General features: G+C 40.8%; 1 protein-coding gene across 1 annotated transcript in view; it reads left to right on the top strand.

Moving 5' to 3' along the window:
- The window catches only part of adam19a (ADAM metallopeptidase domain 19a), an 84,692-nt gene that overhangs the window by 7,619 nt on the left and 61,254 nt on the right, over positions 1-15,819 (top strand). Inside the window, exon 2 of the mRNA XM_054753935.1 lies at positions 4,636-4,715. Coding sequence (XP_054609910.1) covers positions 4,636-4,715 — 80 coding nt within the window. The remainder of the gene's footprint in view (positions 1-4,635; positions 4,716-15,819) is intronic.

Consider the following 15,819-nt stretch of genomic DNA (forward strand, 5'->3'; position numbering starts at 1 on the left):
TAACGTCGATGATTCCTCACATCTCTGCTGCCCATCCCTCTTCCTCCCACTCCTATCTTTGGGCTGCCTGATAGCGTAACATCACTCCCCTCCCCCCTCCCTGTGTGAAGACTTACGGCTGCCGGTGTCACCTGAGAGTCCCTCAGGGGCCAGTGAGAAAATGGCAAAGAAATGAGACTGTATGAGTGTAAAAGGTCTCCATAAGACTGCAGAGGATGTGCCATCAGGACACGCCAGAGAACAACGGTCCAGACTCTTTGTAATCCATTTCATGCTTCTTTAAAGGAGTTTCTACAGTCATTCACTTAGCTTAAAGCAGTGACAGCAAGCCTTTTTCTGTCATGATTGCCTCTCGTTATTATTTTTTTCCTTGTAGTTTAAAGTGAGCCTCCCTGCAATTAACACATGTGGTCGGTCTTTATTGTTTTGCATTTTCCTGTACTGAAATTGCCTTTTTGATTTGTGTATAAACACTAAAAACAAATCACCCCGTTTTAATGAATTGCTCACATGCAAAGAGTGATTTATGGTTTATTGTAGAGTGTTGTAATCTTTCTTCTGGCTCTCCAGCATAACAAAGTAAGACATGACCGATGGCCAGTCAGTCACATTTACACTGTGTGCTCTTCTACGCTGCACATTAAGGCCAAGCACATCATCCTACACTAGCATCTATTGTAGATCTATTGTCATGTAGAAGAGTTTACCTTTTTTGGTTTTTTAAATGAAGATTCTATCCCTGACGCATATATGAGATTATAACTTGTTCCCAACCAAATTTTCCCCCAAAATTGCAACTTTATTCTTTGGTTTGTTTGTATTATAACCTTTTTTTCTCGTCAAATTTCAACTTTGTGACTTTATGACTTTATTCTCCTAATATTTCAACTTTATTCTTGTAAAATTAAAGCTTTTTTTTTTCATTTTCCCTGTTGATTTTATTTTTTGTTTACAGTGAATTCTCTGTTTTCGAACGCCCCAGTTTTTGTACGTTTTGTTTTTTGCTCGTGAAAATCTTTGCCCAGAGTTTGGTGCCTGAATGATTGTTTCTGTTCTGCAACCGTTTAATAAGCATTTGGATTGTCTAGTGTCTGGCTTGGATTTAGTGATGGAGACCGTTTGTGCACGTCTCCATGTCGACCGACGAGACAGGATGTAATAATGTTGAGAAGTTGTGGTGTGATTCAAGTTAAGTTAAGCCGAGATCGCCTCCTCCTCAATAGGGTGAAAGTCATGTTAAATGTTAATTTATCCATTTCATTTGTCATGCATAATGCATAATTTTGCATTGTTTTCAGGATGTACAACTGTAATTCCCTGTAAAATGTCTGGAATGGGTTTATTGGATTTACATTATTTACTTTAAAGCTGATTCTGATTATCATGTAATAGGCTTGTGAGCCTTGCAGGCACCCGTAGTGAAGACCTGGAACACAGCTGTCGTAAGTGTGTTGCTAGGTTACTAGGCTTAATGCACATGTATATTGCAGTGTAGCCCATTATAGAATCATCATAAAAAGACACTCAGTCATCATGGCTCATGAATATAACAATGTTGATGTTCAGAATTATTCTGTCTTTGAATGCACTTTGCTTGGCGTTACCATGACTGGTTGATAATGAGGAAAATGTTGCTGTTGTGGACAGCGGTACGGTGAAATGTATGAGCGGTGGTGGAATTGAGCATTCCTGTTGGTGTATTTACTGAAGGTTGGCAATAAAGCTTAAAAAGCGTCAGACTCTATGTGCCTCTGTCGAGGCATCACTTGACACAATAGCACCTTCAAGCACTTGTTACAGGTGGCTGAACTGTAGCAGGCATGGTTGTTCATGTATAGGCCTGTCACGATAACAAATTTTGCTGGACGATAATTGTCCTACAAATGATTGCAGATAAACAGTACATTTTTTTTTTGATTGTCAACAAATTTTGAGACCATTTTTTCATTAATGTAATGATAACATATCGCATAATACAGTACACACAGTACACCGTATCAAAAGCAATAAACTTGAATTTCTAGTATTTAACATTGGAATTGGAATGTCAAGAGCTTTTAAATAAAATAAATTAAACAACATAATTAACAAAAGAAAAAAAACTCCAATGACAATGAAATGGACTCTCGGTCTAATTTAGCGAAAATTGCACTTAAATAAAAATTACAATCAGTCACAATATATCTGATTTCTAATCTGAGTCACCCTTATTGTTGTCTGAATATTGACCAAAAAAACACACCAACAAAATTGAGAAATAACCTGGAAATACTTTGAAGTTCACATTGTGTGTCAAGGCAGCTCTCAGCTCATTTGCATACACACTTCCCTGATTCACTTTTAGCAACGTGTGTGGAAGATGTTGTTTATTTTGGGCGGGGTGTAACGTTTTGTTGGCGTTTGGTCGAAGTACATGTTTTGGATGCAGCAAAGTGTGGTGCACAATGAGGTGTTCTACTTAGGGAATCACTGAAACGTAAGTTCCACCGTTTTGTATTATTTATTTTAATTGTCTTTGTCACAAACTTTATGGTACAAAAAAATGACGAAGCGCAAATGGGCTGAAATTGACATCAGATTAGGCCTGTCACGATAATCGATACACTCTACATAAGTAACCCTAATAACTACATTTCTCATCACCGAAATCCGACCAGAATTGGGCACCAAGTGCAGTGTTAGTCACTGTTGATGGACTACACTGCTGATGGGGATGTCATACAACTTCATGTCAAAAACTTCAAACTATCCCTTTAATGACGGAACAGGGATTTCAAGCTCTGGCTTCTCTTTGGCACTATTGCTAGCCATGACTCCCACTAGCCAATGGATGGGCTGCACTGTATTTTTTTTACCAAATTGACACGTGGCTATATCGCAAGGCAGTTATGCTTCCTGTCCCTCTCTTCCTGTGTACTATGTGGGGAAATTGTCACATCTGCACCGTACTGAAAACTCCAATTGTGAATAGATGCGCTGTTATACGACTAGACTTTAGACTTTAGAGATGAACCCATGGTGGTTGCATGTCTCTGCTGTTTATGAAGCGGTCCAAAAACATTGCCACATGAATTATAGATGCCATCGGCAAGGTGCGCTGGTAGTGGTGCCGTCCAGTGCAGTGGAGCCAACTCGCACTGGCCGGCGAGGCTCGCTGAAGTCGACGTGGAGGAAGTGTCGTGCCAACAACAGTGCAGTGTGAGTCTTCAATAAAATGGCAGCGCTTGTTTGTGATGCAGCCTGTTGGGCTGAATAAGAGAAATTGTCATGTAGAAATTATATTGCATGTCAGTGCAGCCCTAATGCAGATTCTTTTCCCTCCTACAGTAGTCCCCCCTCAGTGACACTATGGTTAAACACGGCTAGACATACTGGTGCACATATTTAGCTTGTGCTTATTTATTATTTGCTATTTTTGTCATCTAATAGCATGACTAGAACGTAGGCTATGCACACAATGCTTTGACTGGCAGGTGCATGCAGATGCCTCAGTGTCATTGTGACTTTATGAATGTGGGACAGTCTCTTCAGTTAGCGCCTCTCCAAAGGAAGATGACATGAATTTCAATTTTTGTTGTCATTCCGAGCCTGCAGCTGCGCCACCATGTCTCCACAGGACGTCTGACTCCGTTTATACTTACATAGCTCCAAATCACAACACTCTCCTAAGCAGCAGATCTCGTCTTACGAATGTGTCGTTTTGGATCTGTGGCCATTCTCGTTATTTTCGTCAGTGTTCGAGAAGCTGACACAAATCAATGTGTTCTCTGTCTTTCCTAGAGTACTCTGTGTCTTGCATCAGCTTCTGCTTGTTGCAATTGAATGTTATGCAAATGAGCATCACAAAGTGATGGACGAGTCCAATCCCGGGCAGCAGCCTCTCCTTTCTTTCTCTCTCGTCTTATTTTTCTTGCTTCAAATGCCACTGAAATGTTTCCACTCGCCTGTCTGGAGTCATTCCAGGCCAAAGTGCTCGCTGACATTTTATGGATTCTTTTCCGTGTTATCCACAAATGATCGCAACTTTTGCTCGAGGGGGAGAAAGAATTTGATCTTCCATACCTTGAAGAAACAAACCTGTCAGGTGTTTTTCTTTACTAAAAAAGTGTACGTGTGCCAACGTTTGTGGAGGTGTTCTTTAGCAATGCTAGATGACAAAGCTTGATGAATCATGCCACAAACATTTGGGCTCTCTTTTATGCTCCTCAGGTTGTTTTCATGCTTTCCTGGAACTTGTGTGGTCGCTGCATCGACTGTATTGTTAAAAAGTGTGTGAATGAGAAAACAGATGTGCGATAAGCTGACAATATTCATTTAATTTGTCTTGTTCAGTGTTCGAAGTGAAATGAATGCAGTGTCTTTGTTCTGCCGAACTAAAACCTTGCAGACCAGCCAGACTCATGTGGATGAATCACTTTATTCAATTCAGTGGCTGAACAAATAATGCTTTTCTTTTTGCCAATTTGAAAGGAGCTCATTCCTGGTAATGATGATTCTTCTCTATCATTCCTTGGTAAAACTGCAGCAGAAACAAAGAAAATGAGAGGAAAGACAATGGTTGTAAAATGGTTTAGAATTCCAAAATTTGCCATCCTGATCATTCTCCTTGTTGTCTTTTGTTGTTTTTTTTTTCAGGCTTGCAGAGAGGGCGCACAGTGACAGCGCGATGGCTTTCTCAAGGACGAAACAAGAGGGAGGCAAACATCTCAGCTCAGGTCAGTGAACTCATCAATGCTGCTTGAAATGTTGATTGGGGGGAGCTATCTGACTGATAAGCTAATGTCTAATCAAGGGCTTTGACAGTCTGTATTGTGGTTCTTTGAGCCTCGAACAAGACTTCAGATGTTAGGAAGTCTTAGCTTCCAACCAGTTGATCTTTGGGACTTGCCCTGCTGATGGCTGTTGTAAGTTCCCTTATTATACGTTTATATTTAGCGCAGGCACTGTTCAGGGCGGGCGGGCAGGCTTCATGTTTTTATCGCCAGATACCTTGCAGGGCAGCTAACGGTCCTTCTTAGGACCAATGGCAGCTGCTGTTGAAATGAGCGTACAGGGTTACAGGTTGCAACAAAATTGCATTTTGCGGAAAAAATTGTCATTTGTTTGGCTTTTTAAAAGTCCGATGAACGTACCTAGATTGGAAACTAGTTCTCTCTCTTGCATCTATTTGCTGCTGCAGTGGAGCCGGTGTTTTGTGTACGCGCCAGTCTCCATGGCGGGATGTAACCCGGAATTAATTGTGGCCAAGTGGGTCCTGATTGTGTGGAAATTGTTATGCACATTACTGGTAGGTGTTCATGCTAATATATGTCCATGTTCGGTGGATGTAACTTGAGCTACAATTTAAATAGTACATATAAATGAAGGAAGTTGAATGGTTGTACTTTGATGTAAAAAAAAAAAAAAAAAGGTAGCCATCACAGTGCGGTGACCTGTATTGTTTCTGTGCAAACTGCTAGCCAGCCAGGTCAAGATGGGCAACAGTTGTGTCTGGCAAGTAATTGTTTTGCATAATCACTTCAACAGAGACGGTTGGTAACAGAAATTCCTTCTCATGCACATTTGCAGCCGAGACATGGAGACATGTTGCTAGAGAAAGAAGTGACTATCTCGCTGAAAACAAGCCCAAAACAAGACGGAACTTGGGATTTTGCATGCGACTTTCCAAAACAAGCCTAAAAAAACAGGAAACTTGTGATTTTGTAAGCATCTTTACAAAAAAACAAGCCCAAAGTCGCTTCTAATAGGCAAATCTGGCAACAATGGCCGAGACGCTTTGTTTATATGTGACGTAACAGGTCAACCGGAAAAAACAAACATTTAACTGTACTGAAAGGAGCATAAGCGGCATCTAGCATTTTGGGAGGCACACAGCACATGGCCGATAATCTCAGTGGAGAGCTCGGTCACACTGAGGTGTGAAAAATGGAAACATATTTTTTCAGTAATCTGACTACGGTAATTTAGTGCATGGAAACTTACTGAATGAACTGCATGTTCTGCTGTCGATACCCACAACATGCGAGGAACATAACATTTGCAGATAATACTGGCACCACACAATTAAAACACGACACTTTGCGTAAACGCCGTGCCAGTCTGAAACATAAAATGTGCTGTGACCTGTGTAATACAGTATGTCTACCTGTCTGTATGTCTACCTGTTCTTTGTGGCCAGTAAACTGTTTTGTTGTGTCAACTGCTGCACAATAAAATGTGAATTGAAAACATTATAGTTTCTGCAATTACAGTTCAAGAATTTCTAAGTAATACAGTGATAATGAGAGGGAATGTGAATATTTACATTGCAAGGCGATTTCAGTGTGCGCCCCTAAATTTTCTGCTTTTGCTCCTAAGATTTTAAGTTGGGGCCACTGTGCTCCTAGGAAAAAAAAAAAAAAAAGTCCCTGGCATATATGTCAACCTCTGTCTGTGTTGTTGATAAAAGATACCAGACAATACATCAGACATTATATCAATGTCAAATAAGCTCGCTGGATGAAAATCCGAAACTGTGTATTAATAAAGCCCATCAAAGGGTCCATTGAGTCTGGCTTTTTAAACCCTCGGACAGTTTGCTAAACAAAGATAAAGTAAACTAAACGAAGTGTTTCTCTGAATGAAGGTTTACATGGATGATCTTGGTATGACAGTACAGGGAAGACTTTGATGCACCTACTGTACGTATCTCTACTCCGTGCTCCTTCAATGATAAGACAATAAGTTACCAGACCGAATGCAGCGCCGATGATATGCGCACGTCGGCCACGTTTTACGGCGGTGCACGTTGGCGTAAATACCTTGCGGAGACATGCTCTTTGGCAAACACAGATTGATATTTTTTTGGATACCTGCTTAAACTGATCATTTTAATCATTAAAGCATCCTCCTGGCACTCTTCTTGGTCGATGACCCTTCCTGCAGTCAGTGAAGTGGTGATGAGAAGAAGGTGAAGAGAAACAGCTGAAATGTTTTTTTTTTTTTCTTTTGGCACTAGCGGGGTTTCAGCCTGTTTCCTGCAGTTCCCATGAAAGTCAAATGATTAGCTGGGAACCGGGCTCCTTGGCCGGCTGTGTGCGTGCTTTTTCCATTCAGTCATCACTTCTTTATGGCCAAACAAGTGGGGGCTTGCTTTTCTTTTAGCCAGTATGGTTTATTAGTGATTGTGTGATGTTTCTCGCCACTTTCTGTACAGCTGAGACAACAAAAATGCAATCCAGGAAATTCATTAATCCATAATTCATGCTCTCTCCTGTAAGGATTGCTGCCTAATAGAATTACGCTGTTCAGTTTACATGCTGACTGGTGCGCGTGTTGAGAAATTGGCTTGAGGAAAATGTATTTTTTTTTGGTCATAGATAACAAGTTTAGCCCCCACCGCTTTCACTGAATACATAAATAAATCAATGAGAAGCACTTTTTTTGTAAATGTGATTGATTGTGATGCATTCATCTGGGAAAAAAAACAATGAAGACAAATGATTAGCTTACATCTAAATCTTAAGAACTTCACCGATTCAACTGACTGTTTTAAATAGTATTTTTAGTTCACTTGAATATGGTTATTTTTGCTCTTTTATTAGCATGTTTGGTTGACATTTAAGCAACAAGAAAACGCTAAGAGATGCTTGTTGTGATCAGATGAGGCGTCATTTCTCTCGAGGGAAAACAAAGTGCAGCTTGTAGACAGAGCCAAGTGACATATTTGCTTGTTGAGAGAGCTGATAATCACATTGTTAGCGCAGCTCTGCTGACACTAAGGGGCTGTGCGTCTATCTGCATGGCGTGTTTTGAGCAATGTCAGCAATAAGCTGTGTGAGCCTGTCAAGCTGCTTTTCAGCCCAGAGCCGCACAGTCAAAGTCAAACTTTTTGATCATATCTTGGTATTGTCGTCATCAAAACGGCTTTGTTGGTAGTGAAAAGCTTGCCGTGAGAGTTACAAGCTGGAATGGGCGGAATAATCAATCAGTCGCTTAGTGATCGTTCTCTTTCGTTTTAAAGCAAAATGAAGCAACAGCGCCCTTACAGGTTGCAGTGGAAGATAATTCAGAATTATTTTCCCCATGAAAATTAATCCAAATGGCTATCCCTAGTCAGGAAACCACTAGGATGTCCAAACTGCGGCATGTGGGCCATTTACGGCCTGCAGCTTGTTTTTTTTTTATTGGCCTGCAGCACATTATAGGAATAAAATTAAACAACCCCCCCCTCCCAAAAAAAATTATAGGGAAAAAAAACGAGCACAAAGGCCTAATGCATTTTTTTACAATTTTTTATAAAATAAAAATGACAAAATAATTCATTATTGAGATATATTATTAGGGATCAGCCGGTATGGCATTACGGATAATGCCATCCATCCATCTTCTATGCCGCTTATCCTGACTAGCGTCGCAGGTATGCTGGAGTCAATACTTCGGGGGCAAGACACAGGGTACATCCTGGACTGGTCGCCAGCCAGTCGCAGGGCACATATGGACAAACAACCATTCACACTCACACCTATGGACAATTTAGAGTCTCCAGTTAACCTAACATGCATGTTTTTGGAATGTGGGAGGAAACCGGAGTACCCGAAGAAAACCCATGCTCAATGGAGATTCAAGCCCAGATTTTCCCGATCTCCTGACTGTGTGGCCAACATGCTAATCACTAGGCCACCGTGCAGCCCTGCGGATTATGCATTTTTGCCATATTACACTAATTTCCTTTGTCACTGTATAACACAAAGCAAACATGTCAATGTTTTGTTCAGATACCTGAGCATGTGAAGAGCCCATTTCCAAAAGGCTCCCAATACAATTTTGTTGGGTTCTAATATGCTCTAGATCCATTGCGAGAGACAGATTTTGGCGAATCCGAGAGCAGACCAGCGTGACCTCTGACAATGAATAGATTGTTAGCATCCTGCTTTCAATTTGTCAATCCTTCCACAGTACGAAAATCACAGATGAGAGAGGAGAGCTTACAGATTTAACCAACAAACGTTGAAAACCCTGTTCATGAATTTGTGTGCTCACCTTTATGAAATGAGATAATAGAATAAAGCCAATTTGCAAGGTTACAGTGTATTTGACATGCTTTACCATATTTATTTTTTGCATGTACATAGAAGTTTTTGACATTTGAAATATACCAAGTTATTGTGGTGGTACACGTGATTTGTGTTAAGTTAGAGAGACTGAAGTAATGCATGGAGTGAAATGTGTAGTATTACATGACTTCAACATAGCCCACCAATTCTGTATGACGTAACCTGAGTATTGATTACCTGGATATTGATCACCACTAATCATGCTTAGTATATATACCATTCAACGCCGATCACCTGTGGCTAGTCCTATTGTAGCTCGCAGCAACCCCTGTGTGCAGTGTAGTGTCTTGCCCTGTCTTAGCGTCCTCCTCCCACTTACCTTCACATTGCACAAGCGTGCCAAAACAAAAACAATCATGTCTGCTAACACATGCCACGAAAACTACCTTGCGGGGGTGGCATGTTAAGTTTTAATGCGGCATTTGAAGAACAAACACATGACGGAGTATCGCAAGTTTTTTTTTTTCAGTTAAACGCCAGCGAACGCAGCCACATGGACAACACTCGCCCGTATGTGCGTGACAGTCAAATAACCCGAAAAATAACTGAATTCATCAGACGAGATGAGCAGCCTTTCTCAGCAGTGGAAGACACCGGGTTCACAGAGAGCTGCTAGAGCTCCACCAATGCACTCTCACATCCAAAGTCTCCTTAAAGAAGGCATCTCATCCTCTAAGTTTTGATAGATATACAGTATGTTCTCTTCAAGTAAAATATGTTTTTGGCTAAATGAAGGTGATTTTATGGTTCCGTTTTTCCTATCATTTAACCAGTAGCAGGGGTGCAGCCAGGACATTTTTAAGTAAGAAATACATTTCTCACTCAAGAATGGTTTTGTCTCACTCCCATTTCTTCTTTTTGCAATAAAATGGTCCTCATATCCTTTGATTTTTCAGTATGTGGGCCTCGGTGGAAACATTTTGGACACCCCTGCTTGAGGAAAATAGAATTTAGAGTGCCACATGTCCACCATTTTTATATTGCTGGAGGTTATGCTTTTGCAAATATGATTACTTAATACCAGCGTGTTGTGTAACTTTGCTTTGACCTGAGTGTGGGTAAAGCTGTGATCATGTTCCATATATCCATGTATCTTTATCCGTGTGAGTCATACAAGGTCAGGCTGCCAGGTCAGGAGTGTGTGTCCGCGCGCTTGTGTGTGTTTGTGTGTGTTCCCTCACCCCCAAAAAATCAAGTTATTCTGTCAGCTTTTGTATTCTGACAAACAAACAAACACGGCGGAAAAGAGGCATCTCTTTATGCAAAGCCGAAGCTGTCAGTCTTATTTTGACGGCGTGGGAGTGGAGGAAAATAGTCATTTCTGGAAAAAGTCTGCAGCACTTCAAAGGAGCCGATTATACAAATCTGCAGCTCATGTTGGGGACGCTTTAATCATACTTGGTTAACATAGGATCACATGAAAATGAAGCACTCCGGTGTTTATTGAATATTAATTTGCTTGCAATGGCCAAGTTAAAAAGCAGAGCTGAGCTTGTTTTTTTCCCCCCTGCTTTCTTCACTAAAGCATATTTTCTTGTGTATAGTCATCGTAATGACTTGGGGCAGTGAGTGGGTGTGGAAGTTACCGCACAACATAAATTGAACTCTCCCTGCAATGTTTTAAAAACAGTCTGCTCTTTAAATTTTTCTGCATTTTGTCCAAGGAGGAGTCCAACACTCCAGGAGAACATCTCTGTGTGCATGACCTAAAACCCTTCACTGTGCTTCTTATGCTGCATTAAATGGATTTATGTTGCCTCACCAATCAGTCATAAATCAAACGTAATACATGAGTTAGTCATCCTTTGGGGGAGGGACATGGGGAGATGCATGCCTGCATGTTCAATTTGAATTTGATTCTATGCAAGAAGCTCCTCGAAGTCACAATGCATTTTACTCACTTAGAAATCAGATCGAGTGTTTTTTGTTTTTAAATGCAAAGAGATAAACAAGTTCAAACAGAATGTTTAAGCCTGTTCTCGTCTCCACGCTTTGACACACAATCACAATACATAAAGTACGCAGCTTAGAATGAAACTTTTAGAGGAAAAACACTACACATCGGGATGTTAAGCCTTAGAGGAACAACTGTTTCACAGCGAACATCTCTTTCCTTTTTCGTAATGAGAGCATTATGGAGCAATCATAAACTGGGAAAGTGCTGTTAGTCATGCTCCATCTGGACATACGCATGACACCAGTGACCTTTTGCGAAAATAATATAAAAAAGACATTTAGCGTTGTATTTTAAAGCTCTGCCGGCACCAATCACTGGTATTGCCCTTGACATTGCAGCAGACTTTTTGGCCATGCCCACCAGAACATGGATATTTTCAAGTTAATTTTCCCCCACTATGGTTTTAAAACAATCTCGGTCCATATAAAAACACATTCACCGGCTGTCTTGCACATGTTGGCCGATCAGAAGCTTGAAAAAGCAACCACAGCTGAATTGGTCAGACGCTGACTTCTGAGTTTTTGGTCTACGTTTTCCAGAAGCCCAGTTTTTAAGAATAAAAAACCTTTTGTTTGCATGTGACGCATCCCTGGTGAGGTGTTTCGGGCATGCCCAGCCGAGAGAAGGCCTAGGACATGCTGGAGGGATTGTGTCTCACAGCTGACCTGGGAACGCCTTGGTGTCCTCCCGGTGGGGACCGGGGACCGGGAAGCCTGGGCTTCCCTACTGAGACTGCTGCCCCCGCGACCTGGACCGGATAAGCGGAGGAAAATGTATGGATGAAAGGACAAAATGTACAGAAGAATATGAGTTTTTAAAATATACGTGTTCATGTGGACGAGGGCTGTCTCAAATGGCCCACTTCCGTACTTACACTTACCGTAGTCATTTGGGTTCATACTAAGTGCATTCAAACTGAGAAGTATGGCAGAAGACAGTGCACTGTCAGTACCAGTTGCACACAAAATGGTCAAATGAGTACGCAGTGATGGACACTTACCACTCCCACTTGTCTCCGTCTGGGGTATGTAGCAGAAGGAGAGGTAATAGCTTGAATTAATGGCAACTGAGAAGCAGCCTATAGCGGTGGAAAGGAGTGAGCAACAATATAAGTTATACATGTTTCATTTAAAAAAAAAAAAAAAAAACATTTTTAATGTATTGTACAATGGAGAAGTGGCAGATATTTGATCAGGGGATCCAATTGTTGGCGATTGATGCTCCGTCAAGTGGTTGCATTCACCATTTCAAAGAAGACGAAGACAAAGCAGTTAAATATTGTGATTGTATTATTAAATATTGTGATCGTCAAGTGTGCAACAACATGAATGAATTTGAGACAACACTACAATGTTAAAATTAGTGAACTCAGGACCTAAGTACACAGTGAACACAGCATACTTATTGAATTTGAAGCTTTTGAGTACATAAGTGTGTCAGTGTAAACTGTCAGTTCACGGGTGTTGCATTAAAATGCCAAAATGGTGAGTATGCAGTGAAGGACACTTATCACCGCCAACTGGCTTCGTAGCAGAAGGAGATGGACTAACTTGAAATAATGGCAGCTGAGGAGCAACCTTTAGGCGGTGGGAAGTAGTGAACACAGAAGAAGAAGCGCGTAAATATTTTGCTCGTCATTTCTGCTGTGCAAAGACAGTAATGAATTTGGGACAGCGTTACACTTTTACATTTACCTACCCAGGAACTAAGTACACAGTGTACACAGTATAGTTATTTAAGTGTACTGACAGAAGTATTCCATTTGAGACGCAGCCATCACCAGCGGCTGATTCAGTGCTGAATGTGATACTCTCGTTAATAAAGAGTTAACTGGCGATGGTGGAACTAACAGGTTGAGTAGTTTTCATGTTAAAAATAGAATTTGATAGAATTATGAGCTAGCAGGGGATAGAAAATAAATGACTCCCTATCATTAAAGCAACCCTAACTGTTTGTTTTCATTCAAAAATCCAATCTTCTTGTCGGATGAAGGGATTTCTATAAGGTGAAGGAAGGCAAAGGCAAGCACCAGCCATACTATGGCAGCGCTGAAAGAGAGCTCGGAGAGATCCTTCGGGAGTCTTGTTTTGATTGCAGCAGGCTGGGCTGGTGAATGCCACGCAGGGAGACTCGACAGTGATGCTGTTCCAATCGGCAGCGCCTTTGATCAGGCCCTCTTTGGAACGCTGAGACGTCTTTGACAATGAGGCGGGAGACGTCAGTCTGTTGGGGTTTAAGGATATTTCAGGGAGCACAAATGGGATATGACTTGCTTTCATAAGACATTTTGTGGTTTGAAAATCAAGTAGTGCATTCTTGACTGGGAGCAACAAAAAAACATGCAATACTAGAATGGCAGACCTCTGCCGAGGCCCAACAATTCCAAGTTGATGTCTCTGTTAGGGTAGAGATTTTGCAGGACGTGAGAGCATTAAAGACCAGCAGAAGGGAATCAGCTGGTATCTTAGTTCCAAGAAGTGGGCTAGTGACACAGCCCCGCTTCCAAATACAGCTCTCTGGAGTTTGACAAACATTTGGACATGCAGCAGTCTACATTTTTTACCAGCTGTCAGCTTTCCCCAGGAGGACCTTGGTTTACGACATGTTGTAAGTCGATTTTTGGTGTATGTTGTAACTCCTACCTAAATTAACACCTAACTCAATCGCACTGTGCACAGAACATATGAATAGCACGTAAAATACAATAAAAAAAACCAAACAAAAACAAACTTAAATACAAGAATGAAATGAAACGGGGGGCAGAGTGGGAGCAACGTTGTCCTTCCTCGGTGTCGCTACAACTACATATTCTTCCGTCACGCGCATGTTAGAAAGCCCATAATTTACCATGTTTTGTGTTGTTTATGCTCCGCTGATAATGTTTAGATTTGGGCGTTGTTTTGTCCCACTGTGTTCGGCCGTCAGTGAATGTACCGCAGTAGTGTGCTGTTGCATCAGTTGAAACGTCTTTTTTATTACTTCTCCGACGCTGTACAGGCAGATGTACTTTTCCTCTCCTTCCTTGCGCCTCATCCTTGTTTCCCCAACTTAATGCTGTGCGTGAATGCATAAAGGTGAGGTTTTAATTCAGTTGTGAGAGCTGTGTGAGTTCTATTGTACACTTTTGTTCAGTGTAACTCTCGTGTTCATTGATGCTAACATTAGCATTCAAGCTAACTGTATGGCGATTTATTATATTAATAAGCATCATATTGACTTAATTTCTTTATTGAATTCTGTATTTGATGTGCCTTTGGCTAATCATTATGTTTATGTGTAATATTTGATTGATTATTATATGTAACATTCATTTACTGATGATTTACTCAGTGACTTTTTTGTATTCTTTGTATATTGTTACAGTACCACAGCATAAAGCCTCATAAAGACCACAGTTTACCAGTGCTTGTTGCCACTGATTGAGATAAATCCACCAAACAGGGGACAACTTGCCGTGTTCTTTGACTTGAACACACATTTATACCTTTGACCGCTCCAAACCAGTGCATCCTTGGAGACATCTCAACACCCTGAGAAACCTCTCCGTTTCAGCGCACGTAACTAGTTCTTGAGCAAGTCTCGTATTTACTAACGAAACAGTTTAGGTCGTAACTACATTTTTATGGGAGTGTGTCGTACCCATGAAACTGCATAACACAAAAACCTAATCCTCCTGTAGAGTATTTCTCTACTAGAAGATTGTCCACTTGAGCCAAGCTATTATCTCCAACAACTTAAAATGCAGCTCCCCAAATTTCTCTTTGTGTAGAAACTGATTGCTTTTTTTTTTTTAAATTGTAAGAAATGATAATTGGGAGAGGGATGAGAGTAGAGGCGTGAAGACAATTGTTCTCTGAACAGGCACTTTAATAAAGCTTTTCATTATAATTTAATCTTTGTGGTCGTGTTTATTCCGGCGATTTTGTCATTGAGTTTTCTGTGGATTTTGTTGAAAGGAATCAGCTGAGGAGCGATCAGAACCATGAAAGGAATAAAAAGGATGGTAAAGAAGCAGTAAATTGGCCGCAAAGAGGAAATCATATATTGAATTTGGCCAGTGATGCTCTTTCACAGAGACATATTCAATTGTGTCCACTTAAGATGGAGTGCTCCATCACGCCGTCTCTTTAAATATCAACATGGAACAGAAAGAGTGGGGCTATTTATTTTCACCGTTCATTTGTCACACACAGGCTTTAAAACCCTTCCCAAGCCCTTCCAGAGATTCTGGGTAATATATATTGGTTATTGAATATACTTGACACTTTTTTTCCAGTCTTGGTTGAAAAAAGGAACCCAAATTTTTTTTTTTTTTTTTTTTTAAGTTGAAACTTTAGCGACCTCGCTGCAGCCCGCCCCCCCGGGCTTTCATGCTGCTCTGGCTGCCGCTTATCCATACTGTATCGAAATCAGTGTTAACAAACTCTCATCATTAGTTGAAGCTGATTATGGATGTACCTCAGCTTCCTTGTAAATTAACAAGCAGTAAGAAGTAATTCATCCTTTTGGTTATGGTTTACTAGTATTTGTTTCAGACAAATACCGTAAATTCTGGACTATAAACTTTAAACCGGTATCTTTTTCCCACGCTTTGAACCCTGCATCTTAACCAACGATGTGGCTAATTTATGGATTTTTATGGTGTAAAGAACTGTTAATACTAATAATTTATGTTGGCCATTAGTTATGTAGCGACAAATGTAAAATAGATTGCAGATTGCAGTAGATTAGGTGTGTTTAAGATAAAAAGAACTACATCTGTGTGGG

This window comes from Dunckerocampus dactyliophorus, chromosome 15 (assembly GCF_027744805.1).
Source record: "Dunckerocampus dactyliophorus isolate RoL2022-P2 chromosome 15, RoL_Ddac_1.1, whole genome shotgun sequence".
In the NCBI taxonomy this organism is placed as follows: Eukaryota; Metazoa; Chordata; class Actinopteri; order Syngnathiformes; family Syngnathidae; genus Dunckerocampus; species Dunckerocampus dactyliophorus.